Below are 12924 nucleotides of genomic sequence, written 5' to 3'. Positions count from 1 at the left end.
ACAACACTGTTGACAAAACTTACTTCTACCTAATGATCTTACCCAATACTTATATCTGTTGCTTCTACCATTTTGCCAAAAGGAAGGGCTAGCACAGCAGGAAAGATTTAAAGGTACAAGAAACAAAAACTCATGCAATTTGTTTTTTGTACCTTTAAATCTTTCCTGCTGTACTTGCCCTTCCTTTTGGCAAAATGGTAGAAGCAACAGATGTAAGTATTGGGTAAGATCATTAGGTAGAAGTAGCCTATTAAAGATGAGGCTCTTAAAGCTTAAAAAGTGAATAAATTGTTTATAGATGTGTATATTCCATCAGATGTTCTAATACCTGCTTATCTGTAAACCAAGATTATTACGTATATTTCCTGAATGAAGTGTGTGTATGTAGGATAACACATCAGTTTTGGATTTATTTTTGAACTTGGTTTGAGGATGATGGCACTATAAATGTTGATGTGATATCAAGTAAGAATGATGGTAGTTAATTTCATTTTGTTTCGAGCCAAAATATTTGCTAAATTATTTTGGAATCTGTTGGAGGCTTGTTAGACTTTGTTGTCATATGCTGTTGTTTTTAAGCCATCAGATTATGGTGTTTGTGCTTTGGGTGAAGTGGAACATAAGAGGTCTCAAAGACTCCACGATGGGCAACTGTAAAAGTCATTCTGCATATAGAAACTTGCTGCATTTTCAGACAGACATAACTTGTTAATAACACTAAGTATAAATGATATGTAACCAAAAATGTTATACTTCACTGCCAAAAATTTCGATCCTGCCAAAGAAATGAATGAATTATTGGCAAATGTATATAGGGGGGAGGAGAATTGAACTAATGCATTCTGGCAATTTCTTCATGTTAAAAAGACAGGAACTTTTTATAAAATAGACCACCATGTAAATCTCTCTCTCACCTCATAGAGCCCTTGTTTGATATGGTAGCAGTGTTTAAGATACCAGGACTTGGTAGTTTCCCATTATTTCCTAATTCATACTCTACAGATTCAGAAAATTACTTTAACTTATAATCCAGGCTTAAAAGAATCCAATAAGAATGCTTCTTGCCATATCTGATATTACATTCAGCATTCAACAAACTAATCAAAACACAGTATTTTTGCATTTAATAAAAATATCTACAGGGTAATACATATATATATATATATATAAATAACTATATATACAGCAAGTATGAAATGAAAATGAAACCCAAATTGATAACGGCCATACTTACAATTAATGAAAATAAACTATATATACTATCATGAAATTTATAGTCAATACACTCTAGCTTTTATTTAAAGAAATTTACATAAGGTGTTATATCAGAAGAGATGAATCTAGCAAACATTGTTAACATCATTCATGACCATCTAAGAACTTGCTGAGGAAGTCTTTGGGTCTAGGTTCTACAGAATCTCGCCAGTATGCCATCAAGCCGTGCTTCTGCTTCCAGATTTCTACAGTTTCCTTCAGTTCCATCTGACCCTGGAAAAGATGGAGAAAACTTAAGTTTCATCTCAAATGTACAGGGATACATTATTTTATGCCTTTTCCTGCCTTAGCAAAGTTACATCAAGAATAACAACCTTATCTACACACATTCCCTCTCTATCATTTCAGAGATCAGAGCCTATCATCCACAGCCAAACTCCTCAGAACATTCCATAGCTTACCTTGATCACTTCATACACCCTAATTCTGACCAATGACAGCACATTACCCCACAACATACCACACTGATTCAGCTTACTCTATCCAATGCATGTTTCTAAACCTCCTTAATGTCAAGGCCCTAACACCCCAAAGTCTCCTTCCCTCCATCCTTTTATCTTCTTAGTCTCCTCCGCTTGTGACGTGGACTCCATTTGTGATATGTGGACTTTCTAAATCTCTTTGGTTACCCTCTCCCCATGTCTAAACCATTTTAGCACACCCTTGTCATTTCTCTTAATCATACTGTACTTCAAAACCATAACTCTATTACCCTTTCATTCCTTACGCAATCAACCGCCTCATACATCATGTTATCCTTAGGCAATTCATATCTGCCATGTCCATACTTTGTTCTTTGGTATTCAGGTCCCAAGACTCATATCCATACAAGACTATTAGGACTACTATACACTCCTGACTGCAGCCAGTGCCTTAGCCCCTATTCACATGACCCACTTTGGCGCCATGGTTTCATCCACAACTAAGCCCCCCCCCAAGGAACCAAGTGAAAAGTCACCAAAGGCAATATTGTATGATTGTCAGTGAACAGAAAAGGAATATGATCTTAAGAAACTCCTCACTCCAAAAGCTCCTGCTACATACTGTTGAAAGGTGCAGTAGCAAAGTAAAAAGGGTCCTAGGGTTATAAAATTTCAATTAATTCCATACACCCTGTCATCCAACAGGATGTTGTTGCAGCACCTGATCATCTGAATGTAAAAAACATAATCAAATTTGCATTCATAACTAATTACTTTAAGTTGTTACTATTATCTCCATCTCCATTAAATAAACTTATTCAAAGCAACCATAGTAACCATACCTTGATGACAAGCATATCAATGGTGCGGATGTCTTGCACATGGCGATGCTTGTCAAATTCCTCCCTAAGCTTTTGTTGGCACTGTTTCTTAGTCTTAGGAAGATCGTAGTCCATAACTGTGGAGAATGTAATGGTTTACAAATGAGAGACATTTCAACAGAAAACATAAAATCCTGATATATATCTCCATTTTTAATAAATTGCTTCTACCACCTTAGCAAGAATGTTAGGAGCAGACAAACAATGGCCTCGTTTGCACACATACACTCTCTAGCTGCCATGTATAATGCACTGAAACCAAAGCCCACAGGCTATTCCGTATGGCCACTTCTTACATCTGTTCTGCTCACTAACAGCATTAACACCCTGATCAAATCATTCTATTGTTATGCATGCCTCTCAACCCCCTGAATATTCAAGGCCCAAACCCACAGTCTCTTTCACTCCACCCTTCCTCCTTCCACTTGTGAAACAAATCCTCTTTGTTTGTCCATCATTGCTTATCCAGAACATATGTTAAAACCATCTCAGCAGACCCTGGTCAGCTTTTTGACATCCTGCAATTGTCACCACAAACCTGAAACAGATACACCTTTACCAATTACCACTTTCTGATCGCATATACATCTTATTCTCCTGCTATAAACTTTCCATTTTCCTCGTGTTTGTAGCATCTTCCACAAGACCTCTGTCAACCCTATCATATGCTTATTCCAGACACATAAATGCCACATGCAATTTATTCTTGTTCGAAGTACTTCTTACATAAATCCTACAGAGAAATCACTTGATCCACACATCCTCCCAATCTGATGTTCTGTTCATACCACCACCCTCTTCATTACTACTCTCCCATAAACCTTACCACTTTAGTCCCCTTTGCATTTATATGACGACAGTGTACATGCAATCTGCCAGAACTTAGGCATCTCATCTAAGCCAGACAAATAATAAACAGCTTGACAAATGAATCAACAACACTTGCAACGCATTTTCTTGAGAAACTCAACAGCAATCCCATCCACTCCCACTGCTTTTCCACACTTTTTTCACCTAGCCATTTGCTATGACTCACTCTTGATCTTACCTTGTTCCAAATCCACACCATATCATCTAAAATAAAACGAAACGTCTAAATTACATAGTCAAAGTTCTTTATTACACAATACAGTGAAATACATTAATTAAACACAGCCTTACACATTATAACTAATATATGCAGAGAGTAAATGTCCCTAAAAAAAAAAGTGTGACTGAACATTTATTAGGTTAAAGCAGTAGGTATGAGCATTAGACAGTAGTAGTCATTAGGAACATTAGATTGGATCCTCTGCAAACACTGTGCTAGACTAGCCCTTTGCCAGTGGCCTCTTAATGGTGAGGCACTAAAGGCTACGTAGCACCAATGGAGTTCTTTATTTATGGAGATTCTATTGCCCTAGCCACCCCTTTGAGGGAGTTCCAATTGGAACAAGTGTCAGAGATATAGATAGGTATACTTGTCAATATGGGGAAGTGGAGGATGTTGGCACTATGAAGGGAATTCATGATTTAGCAATTATTTGACTTGAATTTCAGTTCTTATGGACTTCTCACAAAGCACAAAAAAAGGAGTATAATCTCTGCTACTCAAAGTTTGAATAAAATTCCACAGTACTCCATGCTTTTACACACTGGAGTTGATTTTTAAATTGACATTTCACTGTGGAGTATCATGACATGTGATATCCAAAGGATTGCAGTAGAAATTGGCTCTCCCTAAATATTTGTTTATTTATTTATTTTGCTTTGTCACTGTCACCCGCGTTAGCGAGGTAGTGCAAGGAAACAGACGAAAGAATGGCCCAACCCACCCACATACACATGTATATACATACACATCCACACACGCAAATATACATACCTATACATCTCAACATATACATATATACACACACACAGACATATACATATATACACATGTTGGAAAGGATCACAATTTTACGTGTGATCAAGATATTCCTATGAGTCCACGGGGAAAATGAAACACGAAAAGTTCCCAAGTGCACTTTCGTGTAATAATCACATCATCAGGGGAGGCACAAGAGAGAAATATAACTGTCAGTTTATATACATCGAAGACACGAAGCTAGGATGCCATTTGGTTTACCAGCTTTCTTCTTTCACACACTTTACCAAACTCAGTCACCAACTTCTGCAGTTTCTCACATGAATCAGCCACCAGCGCTGTATCATCAGCGAACAACAACTGATTCACTTCCCAAGCTCTCTCATCCACAACAGACTGCATACTTGCCCCTCTTTCCAAAACTCTTGCATTCACCTCCCTAACAACTCCATCCATAAAGAAATTAAACAACCATGGAGACAATCACACACCCCTGCCACAAACCTACATTCACTGAGAACCAATCACTTTCCTCTCTTCCTACACGTACACATGCCTTACATCCTCGATAAAAACTTTTCACTGCTTCTAACAACTTGCCTCCCACATCATATATTCTTAATACCTTCCACAGAGCATCTCTATCAACTCTATCATATGCCTTCTCCAGTTCCATAAATGCTACGTACAAATCCATTTGCTTTTCTAAGTATTTCTCACATACATTCTTCAAAGCAAACACCTGATCCACACATCCTCTACCACTTTTGAAACCACACTGCTCTTCTCCAATCTGATGCTCTGTACATGCCTTCACCCTCTCAATCAATACCCTCCCATATAATTTCCCAGGAATACTCAACAAACTTATACCTCTGTAATTTGAGCACTCACTTTTATCCCCTTTGCCTTTGTACAGTGGCACTATGCAAGCATTCTGCCAATCCCTAAATAACAGAATTCAAAAAGATTGCAGTAGGATTTCTGTCGATTTCGTGGAGGCAAAAACTGTGTGACACTTACCACTATCCAGTTGAAAGTATGGTATCACACTATGATAGAGATCATAAAATAAAATCATAAATATATGTATAAAGTTATCAGGCGCAAATAAAAACATGAATTTCATCAGTGAACTCGGGTTCCTTTCAGTGCTGCAGGTGTATCTCATCGACCTTACTGCAATCCCCTTGCATTTCATTGTTAAGGGATACCTAAAACTGAAGATTATTGGAGATGATGTAACTTACATAAACTTTGTATGAAATAATGTAATTATTGATCATACATGTTTGCTGAATAAACACTGTAAATTCACAAGAGTTGAGAAAGACAGATATTCCCTGTAAAACGCTATGATAAAGAAAGGCTGCATACTAAGCACAATCCATAACTACAATAGTATATATTTCATATAAAAATCTAAAAAATATTAAATGTTTATATTATTCCTAAGTTAAAAATTCTAAATTTTCAATCAGTTAAAGCAATAAGGGACCAATCTGATGCTCTGTACATGCCTTCACCCTCTCAATCAATACCCTCCCATATAATTTCCCAGGAATACTCAACAAACTTATACCTCTGTAATTTGAGCACTCACTTTTATCCCCTTTGCCTTTGTACAATGGCACTATGCAAGCATTCTGCCAATCCCTAAATAACAGAATTCAAAAAGATTGCAGTAGGGTTTCTGTCGATTTCGTGGAGGCAAAAACTGTGTAACACTTACGACTATCCAGTTGAAAGTATGGTATCACACTACGATAGAGACCATAAAATAAAATCATAAAAATATGTATAAAGTTATCAGGCGCAAATAAAAACATGAATTTCATCAGTGAACTCGGGTTCCTTACAGTGCTGCAGGTGTATCTCATCGACCTTACTGCAATCCCCTTGCATTTCATTGTTTAGGGACACCTAAAACTGAAGATTATTGGAGATGATGTAACTTACATAAACTTTGTATGAAATAATGTAATTAATGATCATACATGTTTGCTGAATAAACACTGTAAATTCACAAGAGTAGAGAAAGACAGATATTCCCTGCAAAATGCTATGATAAAAAAAAGCTGCATCCCAAGCACAATCCATAACTACAATAGTATATGTTTCATATAAAAATTAAAAAATATTAAATGTCCCTTAAAATGTTTATATTATTCCTATGTTAAAAAAAAAATTCTTAAATTTTCATCAATCTGATGCTCTGTACATGCCGTCACCCTCTCAATCAATACCCTCCCATATAATTTCCCAGGAATACTCAACAAACTTATACCTCTGTAATTTGAGCACTCACTTTTATCCCCTTTGCCTTTGTACAATGGCACTATTCAAGCATTCTGCCAATCCCTAAATAACAGAATTCAAAAATATTGCAGTAGGATTTCTGTCGATTTCGTGGAGGCAAAAACTGTGTAACACTTACCACTATCCAGTTGAAAGTATGGTATCACACTATGATAGAGATCATAAAATAAAATCATAAAAATATGTATAAAGTTATCAGGCGCACATAAAAACATGAATTTCATCAGTGAACTCGGGTTCCTTTCAGTGCTGCAAGTGTATCTCATTGACCTTACTGCAATCCCCTTGCATTTCATTTTTAAGGGACACCTAAAACTGAAGATTATTGGAGATGACGTAACTTACATAAACTTTGTATGAAATAATGTAATTAATGATCATACATGTTTGCTGAATAAACACTGTAAATTCACAAGAGTTGAGAAAGACAGATATTCCCTGCAAAACGCTATGATAAAGAAAGGCTGCATACCAAGCACAATCCATAACTACAATAGTATATATTTCATATAAAAATCTAAAAAATATTAAATGTTTCTTAAAGTGTTTATATTATTCCTAAGTTAAAAATTCTAAATTTTCAATCAGTTCAAGCATTAAGGGACCAATCTGATGCTCTGTACATGCCTTCACCCTCTCAATCAATACCCTCCCATATAATTTCCCAGGAATACTCAACAAACTTATACCTCTGTAATTTGAGCACTCACTTTTATCCCCTTTGCCTTTGTACAATGGCACTATGCAAGCATTCTGCCAATCCCTAAATAACAGAATTCAAAAAGATTGCAGTAGGATTTCTGTCGATTTCGTGGAGGCAAAAACTGTGTGACACTTACCACTATCCAGTTGAAAGTATGGTATCACACTATGATAGAGATCATAAAATAAAATCATAAAAATATGTATAAAGTTATCAGGCGCAAATAAAAACATGAATTTCATCAGTGAACTCAGGTTCCTTACAGTGCTGCAGGTGTATCTCATCGACCTTACTGCAATCCCCTTGCATTTCATTGTTAAGGGACACCTAAAACTGAAGATTATTGGAGATGATGTGACTTACATAAACTCTGTATGAAATAATGTAATTATCATACATGTTTGCTGAATAAACACTGTAAGTTCACAAGAGTTGAAAAAGACAGATATTCCCTACAAAACGCTATGATATAGAAAAGCTGCATACCAAGCACAATCCATAACTACAATAGTATATATTTCATATAAAAATCTAAAAAATATTAAATGTTTCTTAAAATGTTTATATTATTCCTAGGTTAAAAATTCTAAATTTTCAATCAGTTAAAGCAATACGGGAACAAAGTGTTACTGGTAGCGAGAAAATGTCAGCAGAGCCCAAAGGCAAAGAAAACATGAAAATGCCAACAGCGTCCCGCAAGCAAAAAAAAACCGGGCAAAAACAAACCAGTGGTGCACCACAGGATGATGTTAGTAAACAGCAGTCTTTGCAAATTGTGATTTTAACTGAACCTCCTCACTCTTGCACAACCTCGCCCACAACATTATGCATGATTATCCTGAACTTCAAATCTCACCCTCATTCTTAATCTCACCAAGCTGCCACAAAGGAGGTGTTAAGAGTACAAATGTAACATCTCCTCACCCTTAATTTTGCCCTTAACCACAAAAATTGCAACAAGAACCCCAGAGGACAGTATAGCTACGCCCAACATAGCAATAACAGAAAAGTAATTCTGGCCAATCTTCACCTTAAAGTTAATGGAAAGATTGTGGGTGAGGTTGAGTTACTGTAAAAGCTACATTAGGGCAAGCAGCAGTTGGCTGAACTTCTCTCTATATACCTCTTTACTGTCAACTTGATGAGGATGAGCATCAGTTGGAAGGTTCAGTTAAGAGTGAATTACCTGAACTGCTGTATTTCAGCATTGCTCTTCGGGACACGGGTATCCCATCAGGCAACTATTCCTTGGAGCACTGGTAACAACTGTTGAGGTTGATGGCACTATTAAGGGTGGGATTAATGACATGGTTGGGCGGGAGTTTAAAGGTTACGTTAGGGTAAACAGTTAGTCTGGTTTTCTTTCTCTATACCTCCTCCTTTACTACAACTTGGTGTGGTTTGATGGTAATGTACATCGCTGTGGGTGAGGCTCAGGTTAAGGTTATGCATGAGCATGAAGATTCAGTCAGGGTGACAACTGCCAATGTGAGGTGTGCTGTCAATGTGCTTACGCATTTTCTTTGCCTGTGGGCCACAGCTGGTGATTTCATGTATTTTTTTTATTTCCTGTATTGTACAGCTGGTTTTTAAGCATTAGTTTTCTCTGACCTGTACAGTACCGCTGGCATTTACTGTGGTGTCTTCTGAGCACTGGTACTAGTTCTGTTTTGGATGATTAAAGCTACAGTTTTACGAGACAGTCTCAATACTTCAGATAACAATATGTATTACAATAAACACAATAATAACTGCCAGCTTAGAAGCAATGTAATTCCTGCAATGAGGTAATAACAAGCGATGAATTACCGTTTCAGGCATCCAGTGAATTTCGTTAAGTTTTGAACGAGTCTGACCTTTATTTATGACACAAATCACTCTTCTCTACGTGATTTCCCCCACCTTAAATCCCCGCTTCCCACTGGGGTCCCCCATTATCGTTGGATAACGGGGGGGGGGGAATAACTCAAAACTTAATGATCTGCGATAGAAATGAAGGTCAGAGTCATGCAAAAACACATCAAAAATTGAAAAAAATATCGCAAACTGGTGGATGTTCAGAACGGGAATTTTACCAATAACACACCTACCTAAATTTGGCACCTCCCAAAACTGAAATTTTAGTGACACTACTAGTGTGATTATTTGCCGTATACTAAGCCACACACTCCCATTTCTCGTATATATCACCATAACTATAAAAGTATTACAAGATACCTCTCCTGGCACTGCCGCCAGCCTTGGCAAACAACACTACCCTACTCCACTGTGATATTCTGCGACTTCCTTACCAATATAGGGGATCTGGCGATACCAAGCCTTATATAAGGTGAGTACTCGTTTCCTGGCCTCGTAGTGATCAACAGACAGGATAGGTTTAACCTGCCGGACGACTCCCTTTGCTACTGTCGACGCCATCTTTACAGCTGATCTCGGACAGGAAACATTCGAATTGGAACACAATTTTATATAAATAATCATGAGCATAATATACTTTGAAAATCTTTTATTGTGCATGCATAAAAGTTTGTATATCTTTACTTTCCTTGTCAATTACGTTTGTATATAAAAACAAAAAGTTCATTTTATACGAATGTTAGGCTTCCAAACCTCGTATGTTCTTCAAGACACCAAAATGTCTTATATATATATATATATATATATATATATATATATATATATATATATATATATATATATATATATATATATATATATATATATATCCATTGAATGGAAAATCCCTAAATAAAAAAGAAGTTTTGATTTAAGACTTTTATCCATGATATCAGCATTAAGCTCTTCTGTGCCGTTTATTGCACTTTGGAAATTGTCACCCTTTCACTCTCAAAAAAAACCGCCATGAAATTTGCAGTGCTTTTAAAGATAGTTGAGATTTGGCACTCAATAGAATCAGCGCCTATTCCATGGGGGAAAAATCAGCTTGGTGGAATCTTGCTTCTTCCATGTCTCTTCCAAATATTTCAGTTTTGCTGCACACCAGCACTATGATCATCCACCAACCACGATTTCATGAGAACGTGGTAACTTTATGATAAATTTATTCATCCTTCCCTTACGGCAAAAATATATGATCAGGACTTTATAAGTCCTCTAAGAAAAATTACTTAGCATTCTGTTCTGAGATTGCACAAATGTCATAGAACAACTAACAATAGTTTCATGAAACCTCAAAAGACCCAGTAAGGAAAGTAAAGTTTAACTGGAGCAATTCTCAAAGTTATAATCGTCCCCATAAATAAGAAAATAGAATTTAAAGAATATATATATGTAAGGGGGGTTTGGTTGAAGGGGGTTTAGTTGCATTTCTTTATATCACATAACGCCCTCCAACAGCAAGGACTCGAACCAGGGACCTTTGCCTAGTACTTGGGAGCGCAATATATTCGTGTCCATATATATATATATATATATATATATATATATATATATATATGGGGATAGGGGATTAAGAATACTTCCCACGTATTCCCTGCGTGTCGTAGAAGGCGACTAAAAGGGGAGGGAGCGGGGGGCTGGAAATCCTCCCCTCTCGGTTTTTTTTTTTTTTTTTTTTTTCAATTTTCCAAAAGAAGGAACAGAGAATTGTGCCAGGTGAGGGTATTCCCTCAAAGGCCCAGTCCTCTGTTCTTAACGCTACCTCGCTAATGCGGGAAATGGCGAATAGTTTGAAAGAAAAAGAATATATATATATATATATATATATATATATATATATATATATATATATATATATATATATGGGAGGCAAGTTGTTAGAAGCAGTGAAAAGTTTTTATCGAGGATGTAAGGCATGTGTACGTGTAGGAAGAGAGGAAAGTGATTGGTTCTCAGTGAATGTAGGTTTGCGGCAGGGGTGTGTGATGTCTCCATGGTTGTTTAATTTGTTTATGGATGGGGTTGTTAGGGAGGTAAATGCAAGAGTCCTGGAAAGAGGGGCAAGTATGAAGTCTGTTGGGGATGAGAGAGCTTGGGAAGTGAGTCAGTTGTTGTTCGCTGATGATACAGCGCTGGTGGCTGATTCATGTGAGAAACTGCAGAAGCTGGTGACTGAGTTTGGTAAAGTGTGTGGAAGAAGAAAGTTAAGAGTAAATGTGAATAAGAGCAAGGTTATTAGGTACAGTAGGGTTGAGGGTCAAGTCAATTGGGAGGTGAGTTTGAATGGAGAAAAACTGGAGGAAGTGAAGTGTTTTAGATATCTGGGAGTGGATCTGTCAGCGGATGGAACCATGGAAGCGGAAGTGGATCATAGGGTGGGGGAGGGGGCGAAAATTTTGGGAGCCTTGAAAAATGTGTGGAAGTCGAGAACATTATCTCGGAAAGCAAAAATGGGTATGTTTGAAGGAATAGTGGTTCCAACAATGTTGTATGGTTGCGAGGCGTGGGCTATGGATAGAGTTGTGCGCAGGAGGATGGATGTGCTGGAAATGAGATGTTTGAGGACAATGTGTGGTGTGAGGTGGTTTGATCGAGTAAGTAACGTAAGGGTGAGAGAGACGTGTGGAAATAAAAAGAGCGTGGTTGAGAGAGCAGAAGAGGGTGTTTTGAAATGGTTTGGGCACATGGAGAGAATGAGTGAGGAAAGATTGACCAAGAGGATATATGTGTCGGAGGTGGAGGGAACGAGGAGAAGAGGGAGACCAAATTGGAGGTGGAAAGATGGAGTGAAAAAGATTTTGTGTGATCGGGGCCTGAACATGCAGGAGGGTGAAAGGAGGGCAAGGAATAGAGTGAATTGGAGTGATGTGGTATACAGGGGTTGACGTGCTGTCAGTGGAGTGAATCAAGGCATGTGAAGCGTCTGGGGTAAACCATGGAAAGCTGTGTAGGTATGTATATTTGCGTGTGTGGACGTGTGTATGTACATGTGTATGGGGGGGGGGTTGGGCCATTTCTTTCGTCTGTTTCCGTGCGCTACCTCGCAAACGCGGGAGACAGCGACAAAGTATAAAAAAAAAAAAAAAAAAAAAAAAAATATATATATATATATATATATATATATATATATATATATATATATATATATATATATATATATATATATATATATTTTTTTTTTTTTTTTTTTTTTTTTTTTCATACTATTCGCCATTTCCCGCATTAGCGAGGTAGCGTTAAGAACAGAGGACTGGGCCTTTGAGGGAATATCCTCATATGGCCCCCTTCTCTGTTCCTTCTTTTGGAAAATTTAAAAAAAAAATGAGAGGGGAGGATTTCCAGCCCCCCGCTCCCTTCCCTTTTAGTCGCCTTCTACGACATGCAGGGAATACGTGGGAAGTATTCTTTCTCCCCTATATATATTTATCTATTTATTCACTTTGCCCCGTCGCCGTCCCCCGCACCAGCGAGGCAGCGCAAGGAAACAGACGAAAGAATGGCCCAACCCACCCACACACACATGCATACACATACACGTCCACACACACCACATATACACACCTATACATCTCAACG

General features: G+C 37.5%; 1 protein-coding gene across 1 annotated transcript; it reads right to left on the bottom strand.

Moving 5' to 3' along the window:
* Positions 1-1107: 1107 nt before the first annotated feature.
* On the bottom strand, positions 1108-9889 carry ND-B14 (NADH dehydrogenase (ubiquinone) B14 subunit). Its single transcript, XM_071665497.1, has 3 exons — positions 9741-9889; positions 2540-2655; positions 1108-1488 (listed from the first exon to the last, which is right to left on the bottom strand). The coding sequence occupies exons 1-3, from the start codon at positions 9865-9867 to the stop codon at positions 1360-1362; spliced, it is 372 nt and encodes a 123-aa protein (XP_071521598.1). The 5' UTR covers positions 9868-9889; the 3' UTR covers positions 1108-1359.
* Positions 9890-12924: the final 3035 nt, after the last annotated feature.

This window comes from Panulirus ornatus, chromosome 10, assembly GCF_036320965.1.
Source record: "Panulirus ornatus isolate Po-2019 chromosome 10, ASM3632096v1, whole genome shotgun sequence".
NCBI classification, from domain to species: domain Eukaryota; kingdom Metazoa; phylum Arthropoda; class Malacostraca; order Decapoda; family Palinuridae; genus Panulirus; species Panulirus ornatus.
This window is presented reverse-complemented; position numbering and strand designations above follow the sequence as displayed.